The sequence below is a fragment of the Rhipicephalus microplus genome, chromosome 7, assembly GCF_043290135.1.
Source record: "Rhipicephalus microplus isolate Deutch F79 chromosome 7, USDA_Rmic, whole genome shotgun sequence".
Taxonomy (NCBI): Eukaryota; Metazoa; Arthropoda; class Arachnida; order Ixodida; family Ixodidae; genus Rhipicephalus; species Rhipicephalus microplus.
In genome coordinates, this window is record NC_134706.1 from 140,759,344 (window position 1) to 140,778,821 (window position 19,478).

General features: G+C 44.5%; 1 protein-coding gene across 3 annotated transcripts in view; it reads right to left on the reverse strand.

The window, feature by feature from the left end:
* LOC142767657 (uncharacterized) overlaps positions 1 to 19,478 on the reverse strand; it is a 137,121-nt gene that overhangs the window by 14,286 nt on the left and 103,357 nt on the right. For all 3 annotated transcript variants that reach the window (XM_075869803.1, XM_075869802.1, XM_075869801.1), the window contains 3 exons: positions 17,757 to 17,783; positions 13,032 to 13,058; positions 3,184 to 3,257 (listed from right to left, as the gene is read on the reverse strand). In XM_075869803.1, the coding sequence (XP_075725918.1) occupies positions 3,184 to 3,257; positions 13,032 to 13,058; positions 17,757 to 17,783 (128 nt within the window). The remainder of the gene's footprint in view (positions 1 to 3,183; positions 3,258 to 13,031; positions 13,059 to 17,756; positions 17,784 to 19,478) is intronic.

Sequence of the window (19,478 nt, forward strand, 5' to 3'; positions counted from 1 at the left end):
TGGTGCAGAGAAATAAGAGAACGTAATGGATGGAAGAGGCCTGTGGCAAAGAGCTTAGTGGTAGAGGTAGTGAGAGGGAGGTTTAGAGCTACCTTGTAGAGGCCTAATAGAGCTCTTTTGAGTGTGTTGAGTTGCGTTTCGGAGAAATGAACGTATGACACAAAGTACAAGAATTTGTTAAGGGCAAGCGCATGTGCAACCCGGCACGCATGAGCTTCGAGAAGCCCCGACTGCCGAGTGACAACACGTCGCAGGAGGTGGGTACCTGAGTGGCAAGTCCTCACGGCGTGATGTAGGGCCTGCGCGTTCTTCGCGTGCAAAGGGAAGCCAAGAACTTTGCATTGCTGAACAGTGGGGATGAGAGAGCTAGAAAGATGTAGGAAGATGAGGGTATTGTGGGAGCGCTGGTACGCAGACCGGTTTAGCAAAAGTAGTTCACATTTCTCCGGTGCAGGGGACAGGCCAGCAGTAGCGAGAAAGGAAGCGATACGGTCCAGACCACGTTGCAAAGTATCCTGCACATGGCCGGGACATCCAGACGTACACCAGAGAGTGATGTCGTCTGCACAAAAAATATGGTGGAGGTCAGGTATTTGGGACAGTTGGGAGGCAAGGGGGGCCATAGTCATAATAAATAGAGTAGGAGATACAATACGATAAAAGAGAACTACTACAAGTCGATTTAATACGTGACGACAGTGGGCGTTAAACACTGCATGATGGAAATTTCCACAGGCCTTCAAATCCGCGTGTCACCTAATCACATGATAATTTTAGCAACTATAGACATTGCGAGGTAATAATATTGATGTTACCCTTATGCAGAAGTTTTTGAAACGGACATGTACAGTGGCTAGTAAAAGTGATTGAACGCCCAGAAGTCAATGTTTCAATGAACCATTTTATTAAAATGTTTGTCGGACAACAAATAAAACCGACACACATAAAGCTATTGAACGATGCGTATATCAGATCGTGATAAAATATTTGTGGTGCAACTGATAATAGCAAGAAAAAAAAGGAGAGAGGATAGGGCACCAGATCGGGCACCCCATCCTGTCTCTTTGTTTTTTCCTTGCTGTTGCGCCACAAATATTTTCAGTTGCGCCACAAATATTTTGTTAAGCAATGCACTAACTCGCACAACGTCACACTCTGCTAAAGCGTATATCAGGCTTACTCCTAGTGACTTAATCGGTGAGAGTTTCACCAGTGCAAAAAGATAAGAGCCCGCGTCACAAGGCACGACCAGTGCATGACTAGGCGAACAGGTTATTATGACTTTTATCGTAAATACTAGGGGCGCCAATACAAGTGTTAATAATGGACACTGTTTGAATAGGTTCAGTGAGATTTTTGGTTCTCATAGTTTTTCTGTTGTTCAGCTGCGTTTTTGATTTAGATATGCTGCAAAGATTGCTGTCGGAAGCTACCCCTGTTTGAAAGCCAAGTGTTGTCTCAGCGGCATACATGATTATTTGATCAACGGGGTGCTGGGTGCTGAGATGCTGGCATGCTGCACATTGGGACATCCGTCGTGGGTCGATATCAACTTTTTGAACTGTTTTAAAACATATTGAACATGCCCAAATTGTAATTAGGAATAAAACACGAGCACTGCATCAAACAAAAACAATAAAAAACCTGTCAACTTCAAGGTACTTTACATCTAAGCCTGACACAATACCGCTATACCACACTTCGAAGACGCGAATGAAATACTTTTTCGTGATGTTATAATTCATTCTCTAGGCCTATATTTTTATTTTCTCATTTGGAAAAACTCATTGTTGTATTTCCGTGTTGGCACCAGCCTAACAGGAGGTGGTTTGTTTGTTTTGATGATATGGGATGCCTGGTATCAATTGTTTAATGGAAGGTTTACTGGAAAACTTAACAGCGTAACCGCAGATGTGTTGCAGGTGATCGCAGAGACTCGCAAAGCGGTCAGTCACACCTATGCAAAAAACATCGTCCATCGTAACTGCTCATTAAACCTATTTGGACATAATTTCTGAAACCTTTGTTTACGCGCCGCGTACTACAACCACCGTAGTTCACTCTGTTCTTAGGGCCGTACTTTGCACGCCACAATCTCTGTGAAGATAATGGATACTGAACAACGAAGGAACAAGTAACCTTCGAAATGTAGTTCCGATCATAACTTACTCAATCGAGGTCATGTTTGCATCTTGTATACTGCACAAATGAGAAGCTTAAAACACCGAGATGGGGTGTTGCAGCGACGAACTGCTGCCGGTAACGTGCAGCTTTCTATGGCACGAGCCCGTATGGAAGCATTGATTGCTAGAGTAGGTCGATATCGTTTATCCGACTAACACTGCTGTCTTACTGTGTTCCGAATAATTACTTTTTTCTAAGGGGTTATACGAACTACATTGACTACATTTGAGCACGCTTCAGAGAAAGCGCGCGCGTGCGTGCTTGACAGATGATGGCTTTAGCATATACGCACGTACGTCACCGACCTAAAACAAAAGCTAGAAAGGTTTAGAACACACAATACTATTTTCAAACAGTCGATGAAATTCACGCTCAACATCCGGCGATTTGATTCCCAATCCTATCGAAAGTCCACCCAGTACGTGCAATTATTTCCATTGTGCCACCAGTCTTCCCAATGATGAGTCTGACACTGTGAGCCCATTGTCTGCCCAGTGCACTGTAATAAACATGACTGCACTGTGCCGTTTTCTCAGTGTTTCTCAGGGCACTGTGTGGTACTGGCTATAGTGTACTGCAGTACACTGGGACAATGTGCAGCGCTTCCAGAGCCAACCAGAGCACTAAAACTCTCTGCGAGGCACTGCAGACGCTGTCTTTCTTTTTCTTTTTCGATGGATATACACCGCTCTACTCAGAACGCAATCGTGCCCGTGCCTTCCCCCAGCTGTCGAGTCAACATGCGGAGTCCAAATCGATAAAATTCGTCGAAGTGAAGTGTAATGATAGTTCAAGGACTGATATTTGCTGTCATTTTTCTGCATAAACCTGCAAACATACACCTGGAAACAGTTAAAGTATTCAGAAAATCTAATCAAGAGACATTTTTCGCTTTGTTCTTGCATGGGCAAACAGAAATTTCAGGGTGAGAATTGGCTTTAGAATCAGGAATTTTCCGCATTCACCCCACAAAAAACTATGTGAAACGTGAATACGTACGTCGCGTAGCCGGCTTGAGGTAAACCTTAGTTTGATCTCCTGTGTTTCTCACTGTAATTTTGACATCCCTTGTGCTGAATATAGGTGAAGAAAATAAGAGACAAAAATATTTAAAAAAATTCAATGCATCTTTCTGTGTGAATGAATAGTTCGCACTAGTTTAAATTCTTTAGCGCTGACATTTTAGGAAACTAAAGTTTAAACAAGGGTACCCTAAGAAACATACCAGCGCAGGCATCATATAAACTGACCCGGCGCTGTTACCACCTCAACAAGCAAATGTATCATTCTTCAACGCCTCGCTAAATTTGCATATTCGTTACGTATCGTTTAATCGTAAAAAATGTCTTCAAGTGGGACACAAATGTATTTACCTATAGTACTATGGTTCTTCATGTCATGTAGCTGCTATCTTACAGCACAACGTGAAAACTATATATTGTATTTAGAAGATGGCTGTCATGAAAACGGTTTATTATGACGAATGGCTTCGTTTGCTACAGAAAAAATTGCCCGCAGCTTCCCTCGGGGGAACACTGAGGAGGATGCGGAGCATATAATTGGTTAACGGGGTGTTAAAGTGCGACTTACTTGGGTCGATGGCTAAATTGGTTAACGTGGTTGTGAAAGGACGAAGTGATTCTCTCACAGAACGCTTGTGCCCGTGTCTCAGTGTTTTCAATTTGTTTTCCTGGAAATCCTGGGAGCTGCCGCTCCCTCCTTCGCGGTGATGCTTCAGGACACACCTGAGAATGTTCCAGGCGTGCAACCGTCGCGCCGGACTTCGTCATCCAGGAAGCGTAGCAACGCGTCCAGCGACACCGACAGTGAGGCAACCGATTTGTATTCGGATGGCTTTGAGTCATCGGATGATGACTTCACGGTCGTCATGAATCGATCTACAAAACGAAGACTGCTGCGAACGGCATCGTCGGCAAGTGTTTCCACCGTTAAGACTGCACCACAGCGGTGGCCGCACACCATGCTGTTTATGCCTGAAGACCCTGCATCTAACTTGCGACTCCTCAACAGGCAAGTTCTTTCTGTGCTTCTCGAGGAAACCGCGCCGAATGAGATCAAAGACGTGAGGATCAATGCACGAAAGAATGTCCTCGCTGTAGACGTTATGCACCGTAGCGCACTGCAAAGCCTTCGGCACATAACAGAAATCGGCAACGTGAAAGTTCGGCCAATGGTCGCTACAGGTTGTAATGGCACTGTTGGCGTCATTTATGATGTGGATCTTTCCATCTCAGCTAATGATCTGCCAATACTAATAAAGCCAGCGACTGAAGGCACCCGCATTACGCACATTACCAGACTCGGCAACTCACGCTGCTTGAGGCTTGTGTTCGAGGGAGACAGCCTTCCCTCGTATGTCAAAGTTGGCCATGTTCGCCACTCAATGCGTCCTTACATACCGAAGCCACTGCAATGCTACAAGTGCTTCAAGATGGGACACGTAAAAGGTGTCTGTGAGAACAAACTTGTGTGTCCGCGGTGCGCTGAGTCTCCCTCGAAAGACGCCTGCAGTGCCACCATACTACGATGTCCAAACTGCCACGGCGCTCATGAGGCCTCATCCAAAGATTGCCCACAGGTGCGAAACGAGCACGCGGTACTCAGGCGTATGGTGCGTGACAATTCAACACACAAGGAAGCTGCCGCTACACTACGCCGACGACGGCGTCGTGGGCGAAGACCATCACGGAAAAACGCCTCTATCGATAGAGAGATGTCATCCTCTATCAAAGAGGCTGACTCACGAACACCGAGCTCACTGAAGACGGATACTGCCAAACAGAAGAAAGGGACAGCAGTCGCGCCTTCGGAACAGTGGCCCTCTCTTCCACGACGTCAACCTACTTCGGAGCTGCATCAAATCCCGCCGCCCTCGACGACCCCTCAAACCAGTGATGCGATGAATGAAGATCAAGTGATAAGTTTGCTGCAATCGCTGATGAGTACCATGCGTGTCCTACTGAGTAATATGAAGACTTCTGCTGCGCAGACCGCACTGCATGTGCTGGACACCCTGAGTCCGGTGCTTGCAGCTCTAAGGTAGAACCATGGCCAGCGAGGCACCGTCGTTTCGAGCGGAAGTCAAGAATGCATCTGTCTTTCAGTGGAACGCCAGAGGACTGAAGTCGCGCATGTCTGACTTTAGACAATTTGTATTTGTGAACCGCTTCCCCATTATTGTGATTTGTGAACCCAACCTATGTGCTTCAATCAAGCTGTCAGGATATGAGTGCTTTATGTCCTCCACTCACAGAGACTGCAGCAAAGTTATTGTATTCATGCGCCATGACCTCACTTACGTTCACCACAGAGTCTCGCCTGATGAAGGGAATCAGTATGTGTGCCTTACTGTGAAGAAGGATAAGGTTGCTTTCACGATTATCGGAGCTTACTTATCTCCATCAAGCCGCCTTGACTGCGAGCGCTTACGCGGTATTCTGACATCGACTCCAAGGCCATGGGTGATCACTGGCGACTTCAATGCCCACCATTTCCTATGGGGAAGCTCCAGGGACAACTCTAGAGGAAGAAAATTGGTGTCCTTAGCCTCGGAGTACGAACTCTGCGTTTGTAACGATGGAAGCCCTACATATTTACGCGGATCAGCCTATAGCAGCTGCCTGGACCTTACATTGGTTTCTCGCTCACTTATCAGGAAAGTGCACTGGTTTTCGGATCTGGAAACGCGGGGCAGCGACCATATACCAACTTACCTGTGTATAGAAGGTTTCACCAGCTCCAAGTCCTCAAGAGGCCTCAAGTACACCGATTGGCTGAAATTCAAAATGTTAATGGAAGACTGCTGTACCGACGGCTCATCATATAACCTAGAGGACTCGATAAAGGATGTCCTGCAGAATACCACGCATACACATTTGACTAGTCACAAGCGCACCGATTTCGACATCGAGCTTGAGAAACTTCGCGCAATACGCCGTCGTGCAGAACGAAGGTACCGACGGACAAAGTGCATGGATGATTTGAGGCTGGCTAGACGCATTCAAAAGAAAATGCAGCGGCACATGGATAAACTGGCTAGGCGACGTTGGACATCCTTTTGCGAGTCGTTGGATCCACGAAAGCCCCTATCACTGATATGGCGAACTGTCCGGGGTCTTAGCACAACCTTGGGTCAGCGACACCCGTTTACATCTCTGGCACTTCACCTTCGATGCAGAGAGATTGACGTCGCAGAATCTTTCTGTAGAAGAATTGCCGGTGATTCCAATTTCACAGTATCAAGAACGGGAACTTTTGACAACCCACCGCCCTCACGTGATCCCCGTATGGAATGCCAGTTTTCTATGGATGAGCTAGAGGCGGCACTGGCTCTGTGCAGACGTTCTTCAGCACCCGGTCCTGACGGCATTACCTATCGTGCCCTTTGTAATCTTGGAGACGAAGCTCGGAAGGCACTCTTACGCCTATACAACGACTCCTGGCAGACTGGTACTGTTCCCCAGGCATGGAAGTCAAGTCGCCTCATTCCACTTCTAAAGGCTGGTAAATCTCCTTTGGATATTGCCTCATACCGTCCTATCGCACTTGCCAGTTGTGTGGGAAAAACGTTGGAACGAATGATTCTAACACGAATGGAGTGGTATTTAGAGCACTACGAAATCTATCCAGTATCCATGACCGGATTCAGGCGCGGCCATTCGTCAATCGACAACGTTGTTGATCTGGTGACATATGTTCAACACCAGAAAGCCTGTAAGAGACTGTGCGCCGCCCTGTTTCTAGACGTTAAGGGGGCTTACGACAATGTCACCCATGAAGCCATCCTTAGTGCTTTGGAAACAGTAGGTCTTGGTGGCAAGATATATATGTGGGTGTACAGCTACTTACAGCTGAGATCATTTTACGTGATGACAGCGAATGGCCCAACACCTGATTATTACAGCAGCCGAGGAGTTCCTCAGGGAGGAGTGCTAAGCCCTACCCTTTTCAACCTAACTCTCATTGGTCTAGTCGAGCAGCTACCTAGCACTGTAGAACTTTCTGTCTATGCTGATGACATCTGCATTTGGACATCAGGTGTGACAAGGCCTCAGCTTCGCGCCCGCCTTCAGAAGGCTGCTACAACGGCGTCATGCTATCTTCGTAAACAAGGCCTCGAGGTGTCCTGCGGAAAGTGTGCAGTGGTAGCGTTCACGCGGAAACCAATGTCTGCTTACAGTATATCGATTAATGAAGAATACATATCGTTCAGCAGAAGCCACAGGTTCTTGGGAGTCATAATAGATAGAAACCTGTCGTGGACTCCACACGTGAACTATGTGAAGAAGCGGCTGATCGCAACATGCCACATGCTCAAATTCCTTGCAGGAAAAAATTGGGGAGTGCCCATATCATCCATGCTACAACTGTACAGGGTGCTGTTTATCGGATTCTTACGGTACAGCTTACCTGCAATGTCTAACACCGGCAAGACCAACCTGCGCGCAATTCAGAGCATTCAAGCCCAAGCACTTAAGATATGCCTTGGAATACCCCGCAGTGCTTCAACGGCTGAAATCATTGCCATCGCTCAAGATCACTCGATAAATACGCATATTATTACCGAGACAATGCGCATGCACCTCAGGAATTATGCCAGGACCCCTTCTCACCACCTGGCCAGTCTAGCTGCTGAAAGGCCCCGCACGACATACGGCACTATTGTCTCCAAGCATCGTTCATCGTTTGCTGAGACATACGCACCTGCATCAAAGCCACTGCTTCCTCCTTGGAGCTTGAGCCGGCCGCGAGTTCACTTAATGATTCCAGGAATGAGGAGAAAATCGGACTTACCGACACATGCCCTGAAACAACTGAGTCTATCCCTACTGGAAGAAAACTACAGTAACCACGTGCACATTTACACGGATGGCTCTACTACGCCGTCTAGTTCAGGTGGAGCAGTGGTTATACCATCACAAGGGATAACTCGGTGTTTTAGGACTTCACATGTGACGAGTTCGACGACGGCAGAACTCGAGGCTCTGCGCAATGCACTGGAACACATCAATTCAGAAGAAAGACCAGGTAAATGGGCTGTGTTTTCTGACTCAAAACCAGCGTTACAGTGCCTGATATCAGTTCTCCGACGCGGATGCCACGACCAGTTGACCTACCAAACCGTGAAACTACACCACCTGTTAACACAAAAAGGCCATGACATCGTCTTTCAGTGGTTACCTGGGCATAGTGGTATAGGCGGCAATGATTCTGCAGATCATGCTGCTCGCACGTCACATAAAGAAGGGAACAGTGTTCCGATACCGCTTTCAAGAGCGGATGCGGCGAGGCAGATTCGTCAACTGGCCCGCAGTCTCACACTGACCGAGTGGAACACACCAAGCATACGACGTACACGACTGCACGAGCTCGACCCATCACTACAACTCCGGCCTCCACCCGGCCTACATCGACGTGAAGCTTCGCTTCTCTATCGCCTTTGGCTGGGAGTTGCTTTCACGAAAGCTTATACCACGTTAATCAGAATTACTGACAGTGCGGCGTGCGATGTTTGCGGCACCGACGAAAATATCGAACACCTGCTGTGTCATTGTCCTCGATTTGCCTCAGAGAGACAAGTACTTGCCAACGCAATGCGGCGACTGGATGATCGGCCTCTTTCTGTGCAGGTGCTATTACAGCAACGTACACATGCCTCGACAGCCCACAAGGCAGTGAAAGCCCTGCTGCGTTTCCTGAGAAAGACAGGCTTGTGTGAACGCCTCTGACATGTGGTAGATTTCTACACGCTGCAGTGAAATTACTGTCAGTCTCTCCCCCACCCCCTTTTTTCCCTCTCTTCCCTCTTTCTCGTCTTTCTTGTCCCCTTCCTTTATCCCCCAGTGTAGGGTAGCCAACCGGATGTCTTTCTGGTTAACCTCCCTGCCTTCTCCCTTTTTGTTGCTTCCTTCCTTCCGTGGTTGTGAAATGGGGTGTTAAATTGCGACTTACTTGGGTCGATGGCTAAATTGGTTAACGTGGTTGTAGGAGGGGGTGTTAAATGAGTTAACACGTACACACGTATGCGAAAGGGCGGCGCTGGTCGAAGGGACGTCGATCATTGTGTTTGTGGATTCGTTGGAATTCATTTCACCGCGACCTTGGACGTCGACGCGCCGTACAAACCAACCGACGAGCGGCAACTGAGCGAGCGAGCGCCGACCTTGAGTATATATACAGCGCGACGGCGCATGCACTGTCAGCTGTCGAATGTTCGAGAAGGGGGAGAAGCGCAACGGCGCATGCGCGCGCGTCAGCTGCCGATGTTCTCGAAGCGCGACGGCGCATGCGCGCGCGTCAGCTGCCGATGTTCTCGAAGCGTGACGGCGCATGCGCGCTACATTATACAGCTAGCGAATGTTCGTGAAGAGGAGAAGCGCACGCGGTGTGTAGAGGAGGAAGGGTGCACAGATGGTGGAGGAGTGAAGCGCGCGCGGTGTGTAGAGGAGGAAGGGATGCACAGATGGTGGAAGAGAGGAGGAAGCTTGCGGACGGCACCGCACTACAAGCCTCGAGTATTAGATGCTCCGCATCTAAAAGTCACAGCTTTGCCGCAAGGGCCTATCATTGAACGCAATGGCAAAAAATTAAAGCTCACACGCCGAATGGAAAGCAGGTCGAAAGGCGCCCGCCTTTCTCACGCACAAATGACGCACGAATTGTACTCACAGCAACAAATGAATGCCAATAAGCGTCTCAGTTGTTATTTCGCTGTGTCTGAAAAGTGAGGCCTTTTTGCAAATGGAGGCTGTGCGATGTTTGCAGTGACCTTTGTGCACCGAGTAACTGCAACAGAATCGTTCCAGTGCAAGCTCAACGCCAGCCAAGACGTATGATCCTCCCCACCGGGAAATAAGGGCGCACGACGGGAGGTCGTCCACTGCTTTCGTCTCCGCGGGCCATATTAGACGTGAGAGGTGAGAGCCACCGCGCGCTCACTGCGCCATCTTGCTGATAAAGCTGAAAACACGATAGTTCTCCCCTCTCCTGAAATGCCCCCTAACCGCGGTAAGTGGTAGATATAAAAAGCTGTCTGTTTGAACGTTGAAGGAGGTACCTCTCGGTGGCTCAGTGGTTAACGCTTCACATTCACCACGTGAAGGTCCCACTTTCAATTCCGTGCGCCGGAGACTTCTTTCTGGGTCCTTTACTTTCTTGCGTTTTCATATATATAGATACGTATACATATACGCTGCATGACGTCGACGCCGACGGAGGTGGTGAAATCCAGCCGAGAGTGTCCATATAATTGCTATCGCAATAAAAACAAACATGAGCGTCTGGATGCCGGCCACTAAATTCGGAAGTTTATGATAAGCTGGCCTTCCTGCGTTATCTCTATGTTCTGTAAGAGTATGCTCTCACTTGCGCCAAGCGTCCCTGTTCAAGGGGCACGGAATTTACACCCTGAGTGGTTATCATTCACATCATGGGCACTACACAAGTAAGTGGATACAATAAAATCACAACGAAGCTTATCTCAAAGCGAAACAGGACACACACAGTTGAGAAAAAAACATGGTTGATTTTTGTCATAGCAATCGGTATTACGCGGAAGTGAAACGTGTGTATATAGAAAATTAAGTCTTATTGTGCTTTGGTATAAAAGAGCTTATACAATTTATATTGCGGTCGGGCAACTATTGCACCGTTTGACGTGGATGAGCCCTTTCTGACGCCAAGTGGCAAATCTCAATCGTGATGATTAAAGCCCATTGTCATGATTCAACTAGGGCGATAGTTAAGTTGTTAAAGGGCCCGAGCTATCCTTCCAAAATACAAAAAAAGATACAGATCTCACGCACCGTGGGAATCAATAATATGCGAAACACGAATGAGAAAGGATTATATGCCACTTTAGCATCAGCACCTATGAGGCGGACGTAAATTATGCCGTACGTAACTTTCATGTCATGATAATCATGTTTGGACATGTCATTTACCTTCGTCGTGTATTCACTTCACGTGATACCAAATTTGCTCTATGTCGAGCTAGCGAAACAGCCGCCAGTTCACTGTTAGCGTAGCATGTAGTCATGTTTTACATGACATGCATACTCGATTATCATGTGTGGACGTATCAGTTACCTTCGTCGTCCGTTCGCGTCACGTAATACCAAATTTGGTATATGTGACGCTAGCGAAACGGCCGCGAGCGCATCATGAGCGTGGCATGTAGTCATGTTGTTACATGACATGCATGTCATGATTATCATGTTTGCATTGGTCATCTACTTTCATCATCCGTTCACGTCTCGTAGTACCAAGCTTTATATGTGTGGAACTAGCGAATCGACCGCAAGCGCACGATGAGCGTATGGCGTGTAGTCAAGACTTATATGTCATGCAAGTCATGATTTCCACATTAGGGCCTGTAAATTATAATCGCCAAGCAGTAATGTCATGCCGTGTACGATAGTTCCAAGATGTCGTGTGAATGAATCCACCACAAAAGCAGCAAAACCATGACATGTAAATGACATTGACGACATATATGTCATGATTTTCATGTTTTGACTAATCACTTATACTCGTTATACAGTCATCTTATGCCATCCAAATTTTGGTACACATCTCATCAATAAAGCGGCCAAGAGAACTAAAAGTCGTAGGCGGCTAGATAAGATAGATAGATAGATAGATAGATAGATAGATAGATAGATATGCTAAAAGTCGCCGACGTTCGCTGAAAAATTCTTCGCGTTTAAATAAATTGTTTCTTGCCAATTTTTTTATTAATTGAAGCTCGCGTACCTCCGAACTAATTGCGAATGCCCTGAGCACTTTGTTATCCAGCTACACTGACAGAGCGGCTGGAGCACAGCCTTGTTTTGCATAGTACTACAAGGGGGTGCAAAAGAGCATTGTGAAGATGGGGAGGGTATTTTCGAGGTTTCGGAGGAAATAAGGATGCCAGAAAGTACCTAGAAGGAAATAATGCGAGAGAGAAGGGAATGGTCAAAAATAAATTGGAGCAGAGAATATGAAGAAACAAAGAGAGGCGAGACAGAAACTACGCTGAGTGACCGAGAAATAGCGATAATTGATAATAAAATAAACGATGACTAGACAGAAAAAAAACAAGATAAACAAAGGGGAAGGTCACAATAGTGATAAAAAATATAGAGTGAAATATAATGCAAGCAACGAACAAGTAATGAATGATATGTGGGGTTTAACGTCCCTAAACCACCATATGATTATGAGAGACGCCGTAGTGGAGGGCTCCGTAGATTTCGAGCAACATATAAGTAGGAACTCATTAAAGGTTAGTTACAGACAATCAATACATGTTGACAAAGAAAAAATGTAGGAAGGATATCAAACGATGGCAAAAGGAAACACCGGCATCGTACAAATGGAGAAAGACAAACGAATGTGTCAAAAGACAGACGAGTAGAAAAAAAAAAGAGAAATGAGAGAAAGAAACCAACAGAACGAGAAATAAAGAAAGTGACAAAAATAATATAAAGAATCATGAATGAAAAGAGGAAAGAAAGAATTTTAAAAGCCTTGCCATGTATAATGTACTAAAGCATTTGTGGTATGCCATGTGGTGGCTGAAAACTATCGATTTCAATGACCGGCACGCGTTTTCTTTAATATCTACTTCATTTGCCTCCCGTTCTTCCTATACTCTTTCTAGTCGACAAGCTCTGCTGTGACCCTGCCTGGCACGACTTTAAGTAAGACGCATTTATTTTGTCTTGCTAACCAGTGCCTCTTATTCTGCACACAAAATCTCTCTAGAAGTGAGAATATTGTTTCTACTCCTACTATGAGTAACTCAACAGGAAAAGAATGAAACCAAATATATTGGTACTTACATTTTCATCAATTTATCGGTGCCTTCTCTGCAATAAATGCATTATGACTTTACAAAAGTGTTGAAAGAAATACGCTACTTTCATCGCAAGCACACTACTCTACTTCACTGGCAGGGTAATGGTCTATTACATTTATCAGTAGTTGTCCAAGTTTTGTGTTTGTTATCGGTGTTTGCAAAGTATGTGACTCACCACACTGCTGCACATCTGAGAGAAACGACAAGAACAAACTGGCACACACTATACGCGGTTTTATGTTCTTGTGCTATTTTTCTATGTGCTTGTTGGCACCTTGCCATTACATTTGAGTAGGTCATATCATCTGGTCTCAGAAGCTAACGCTTGTGTTACTTTTCTCAGCGCTTTTTGTGCATAAGGTGTGAGTGTAGGTGTTGGGGTGAATAAATGAGCGTTATGTTGCGTCTATATTATTCACGCTTACATTATATACCTAATGAAGTTCAGTGACTGCAAGTTAGTAAAGATGGTAATAGAGCTTACTGTGATGGTATCGAACAAGGTTAGCTACGAAAATGCAACTTAACCTAGGCATAATAAAAAAGTAGAGTTTAAGATTCTGATAAAAAACAAACACGCCACTTTAAGAGAGGAGGACAATGCTGACACTGTTGGGGTGAATAGAACTGTAATTAGACTGAACTTTGAAGCAGCTTTCGAAGTTGAAGGTACAGCACCGAGACGAGAAGTAAGCAATCTCTCACCATCTACTAGGGACTCAATAGGGAAGTGGCAACACACGATGAAGACCAACTCATTATCTGGAATACACTTCACTAAGCTGAAAAAGCTTCTGATAATAGTTCCTTATCATGACATAAGGATACACAATGTCAGAGCAATAGAAACAGCAGTAAAGCAAGGTACCAGCGTCCAAACTACCAAAAAGAGACTTTGTATAAGAAGAAACAAATTGCATGCCTTGGACGACAAGCAAGGAAATATCATTGACATAGTTCGAGTGGCAGAGTAATTATACACAAAACTTTATAGTTCGAAAATAAGCCATTATACATAAAGCGGAAGTAGCGATGAGAGATAAATAAGTTCAATATTTAATTAACGACGGGGTTCTAAAGGCCATGCAGGATATGCCACGTGAAACGCCACTGGCAACGACGGAGTAAGAGTACATCTAATTAAGCACGGGGGTGAATTAATTTCGAAGAAACAAGATACGCTTTATACTTAGTACCTCACGATGGCAATACTTCCAGCGAACTCGAAAAAAAGCAAACGCTATACTAATATGAACAAAGAACACACTAAAGAACAAAACTGTAATTAGTTCAGCTTACAATTGGTAACATTAAGTGTTTATGAATATAAATTCATATAAGACCAAAGAAACACGTGAATTCAACAAGCCCAGAGAAAAAGCTGGATTAATTTCCTTAATTCTGAGCTTGACCGCAGTCATGTGATAAGTCAGGTTAATGACAAAAGCTGCTAAATATAACTAGTTATTTATTTAGTTTTCATGTACTACAGAAATAATTCAACACACAGAGATATCGGCAGTTAAAACATTCCAATACCAAGGAGTAGCTAAACATTATATAAATACCTTAGAAAAAATCTACAAAGACTCCACAGCAATCCTAATTGTTCACAAGGGAAACGATGAAAGGGTGATGAACAAAGTAATACAACAAATATATTTTATATCACCAATATTGTTGACCACGTGCTTGGAAGAAGTGTTTTAATAGCTATATAGGGAATAAACAGGAACCAAGGTCAATGAAGAATTGGTAAACTTAATATCTGTAGACCATTTGTCAGTAATGTTGGACACCGATGGAAGAAAAAAATGGAGGAATTGAACTGGAAACGTATTAAGGTAAGCCTCCGAATTGATAAGGTGCTGCACAAGACAAGATTGAATGGCCGGATGAAACACAGAGAGAAATACAAAATTTAATTAGAACAGACATTGGAGTGTATACAAATATATCTATATCTAGGGGAACTACTCACCTGAGAATTTAATCATGAAACAGAAGTACAACGCGGAATACAAATGAGCTGTAGCGCACTGCGCAATGTGAGGAAGTCTGTCGGTATCGCTAAAACGAAAAGGAAACCACCACTGCATACTACCACTTCTGACATACGGTGCTAAAACATGAAGGATAACAAAACAACTGGAGGAAAAGCTGAGGAGGACGCAGCGCGCAAAGGCAAGTAAAACGTAAGTAATAACATTAAAAGATAGCAGGGTGGCATAATGCGCAAGAGAACAGATAGGAGTGGCAGACATCCTAGCTGACGTAAAGTGAGAAAAAGATTGACCTGGTCTGGTCACGCGATGCGTTGGACAAAGAACCGGTGGATGGTAAGAGCAACGGAATGGTTGCTCCATGGGAGGGAAAACACAGTCGGGGAAGGCAGAGATATAAAGGAACAAGAATTTTCAATGAATGAAGTAGAATCTGCTAGCGTGGCATAGGGTGAACTGGAGATGTTTAGGAGAGGCTTCCATTCAGCAGTGGACAAAAACAGGATGAGAATGATGATGAACATGCGGAAGTACATTCTGTCTTCTATTATTATCGCTTTCATCATTTCTTGTTCACTTACGAAGTCCATGTTTATTACAAGGAGAGCTCCATGGCAAACGGGCCATTCATTCCCTCAATGTAAATACTTCCTGCAAGCACGAAGATTTTGTAGTTCATATCTTCATAAAGCCTAAATTACTTATTTTGTATGTACGCAGCATCCAGAATGGAATAATCGATAGATGGATGAACTTTATTAGGTCCTTAGGAACGCGATTTAGCACATTGCGGGTCACTCCCACATTGTTAAAGAAAAAAGCAAGTCTCATTGTAGTGCCGAGAGCTCGTTGGACTGCCTATAACTGTTGTTCGAGTCCGGAGCTGGTATAAGCACCCTTCCATTTGAGCGGAGTGATCTTTCTTTACGAATTGTAAATTTTCGAAGCGTTCTCTTGCGCTTCTAAACAATGAATTCTGTTACCAGTCCATAGTACCTACTGTCTGCCTGACCAGTGCAAATTAAGCACATCAATAAATTAAGTAATAATGCAGATGTCAATATAACAACGCTTCCATTACAAGCGTGCGGTTTTTACCACGTTTTTCTTACGACTGAAAAAAAAAACAACGAAACCATTTAGCGACAACCACTTCCCGAAGATAAGTACAATGACAGGCATGAGTACTTCTTAGTAAATTAGCAAGAATAAGTCGTATGACGGTAGCATGCTCACAATGCTGAAGTTAGCCGGTAGCTGCTGGGCCGGCTTGACATGTAGGAAACTGCCATATCTACTGAGCAACACGCAAAGAGCGTTATGTCTTCACGCTGTTTTGGACCCAGTCATGTGAATTTTTCGCTGTACACAGGACGTGATGTTAATAATAATAATAATAATAATAATAATAATAATAATAATAATAATAATAATAATAATAATAATAATAATAATAATAATAATAATAATAATAATAATAATAATAATAATAATAATAATAATAATAACATCCGGTGTTCTACGTCCCGAAACAACGATGATTGACATGCGCTCTGATATAGGTCTCTTGAAATTTTGACCGCCTGGTGTGCTTTAACGTGTGTTGACGTCACACAGCACATGGGCCTCGATCATTTCGCCTCCACCGAAATGCTACTGCGACGGACGGAATCGAACTCGCGACCAGCAGACCTGTTGGGTCAGTAGCTGAGCAGTGTATCAAGTGATTCATTTTACATAGGGCTATAACTCTTCGACGAAATAAAAGGAATAACTTACAGATCCTCATCTGTAGTACGAAGGAAGAAGGCAATGCGTTTGAATTTTCGAGACGAAAAAGCATCTGAGTTAATGAAGAATTTGTCCTTGTTCCACATCTACGCTTGCCACGGCAGTCACTAGAACACGAAAAACTTAGACAAAATGTCGAATATTCCTCACTCTATAATTCTCCTATCTAACGAAAGTCAGCAGAGCACGTTTGAATAAGACGTTTGTAGTAGGCTTGCAAATGATTGTCACTATATCAGAGTCATTTTACAGCCTGCAGAAAGCAAAGAAAATAGCAAAAGAGATGTAGTTTTTTTTACAGGAGTGCACTGCTTTGCATGTGATTGTCAATAAAAGCGGATGAGAGATCGTTTAAGCCACCATGAGAGCAAGGGCCGGTAATAGGTACGCCAGTGGCCCCTCGGTGGCGCTGAGTGCAAATGAGCTTCTCGTTCTGGACGTGGCAGGTTTTGGTGTGCGTTTATCGGTCGTTCTTCACTGTGCTGAGAAAGTTATACTGCTGCTTCTCCTGCTGCTGGCATTAAACATTCAGTCAAAAGTTAGTGCTGGTGCCTCCCTCTCCATGTGCTTTCGCATCAGTGCGTCAGTGTACCTATACCTTCCATGCCCACGTCTTTTAGTGGTGTGGCACGTACCATTTCATGCAATTCAGCCATTATCCCGAAAAGCGAAGTTGACAACTCACTTTTTATTTTTCCACAATCTCCAAAGAGCGCACGTTTTATAAAATTGATTTATGAACGGTGTGTTCACTTCAGTTCTTGCCCTATGCGTAAAGCACTGGATGACTTCGTTAAAACTCAAATTTAGAAAACGTTTCCTACCACCACTCTGAACAATCAACAGCCTGGGTAGCGTCAATTAGGATAGATATAACGATATCAGTTTGAGGAGATGCGGTAAAGTGTACTCACAAGCTTGCTATAGTATGAGGAACAATACTGCAAAGAAAAATATTATGCTTAGCTCGCATCATTTCATACACAAACAGCAATTTATCATTTCATCGAAAGAATACTCAATAATAGCAGATGCAACACATTCGGGAACATCATTGTTGAGAGCGTGCACACAGTCAAGCCAGCGAAGGTATACGAGACATTATTGCCTGTAAATATATGGTAGGCCTTAAGGAAAGAACATGGACAAAAACAGAACTGACGGTGAATAAGCCGTGACCCTCCAAATTACGAATAACGCAAGTGATGCTCTAGCAATCAAGCTGCGGTAACAATTGTCCTCCTAAACTCATTGTCGAAATAATGGTTCATTTAAGCATTGACGTGTGAATGAACGTGGCTTTTAGCTATAAAGATGAGTGTGTAACACTCTTAAAACGTGCCCTTAATTTCCATTCTTTCATTCACACATGAAAACATGTAGCATTGGCAGTAATGATATCACGGCAATATATTTTACGCCTACGGCATGCCACCTGCTGAATGTGCTTACCCCAGAAAATTACTTCAGCTTATCGCGGACACGCACAAAATTCTGACATGGGGAAAACAATCACGGCATGTCTAACCACATTTGCAGAAACTTCGTTCGAGGGAACTATCGTAGCACAGAATGACGCATACAAAAAAGTGGATTTCGCTGCAAGGGCGACACCATCAATGCGATATAGAGAAATCAGAATGTCATACAATGAAATACTCGCCGCTCATTCCTCTGGCTAATGGTCAAAACAGCCAGCGAAATGATCAATATGTGACCTATGGATTCGGCGTAAATTTCGCGATGCAAGTGATAAGTACGTGGACACACACGATCACATTTTTAGGTGAAAGTGCGGAGACCAAGGTTAGCAGCTCTACTCCAGGGAAATATGTGTGGGGCGATGCCTTTTAAAGAGCGGTTTTGGGTCATATTCAAGAATTCGCGCACGATAGGTAACCCGCCTCTGCCCCACTGAAAGAGTGATACTATAATTGCATACACCCAAAGCTGCATGGCGTGTAATCAATCGCTCGCCGTTAGTATGTTGGAGGATGTATGCCTCGAAGACGAGTGTTTAGGCACTTCGTGCCGGGATGCGAGGCGTGGCAACTTCTAATGAGTGGTCAACCTTATCGGCAAATATTTCTTTGAAGTTATTTTTTCTTTGTGGTCCGTCATACATATATATACGAAATCGACGCAGATTTCCAAACGGGCCTATAGAGCAAAATTGCTTTATGAAGAAGTCATTGACTGAAATGCCCCAATTTCGTATCCTATTCGGGTTCTAATCACCATATTCCCGGGTTAATATGGAATTTTCTAAGTTATGCATAGGTGATAATGTCACGGGCTAAGTAGATGCCTGATGATGACGACGACGAAGTGCTGAACGGGAACGTGCTTGGACTGCAGCAGCGTCGTACGCATTAGCTCGCCAGTATATTCGCCAGTACACATTTGTTCACCAGTGTATACTTTATTCCCCGTAACATCATTGGTGGAAGGTGCGGGCTACCACTCGCTATACAACCCAACGAGCTGGATCTTCGCAGCGGACGGCGCATTGCAGCTACCACGATGACTGTTAGCGATGTACGTCTCCAAGGATCACAAAGATTGAGACATCCACTTACCTTTCGTTACCTTCGCATACAACAGTTCACGTCATGATACAGCTGGATTTTCCCCTT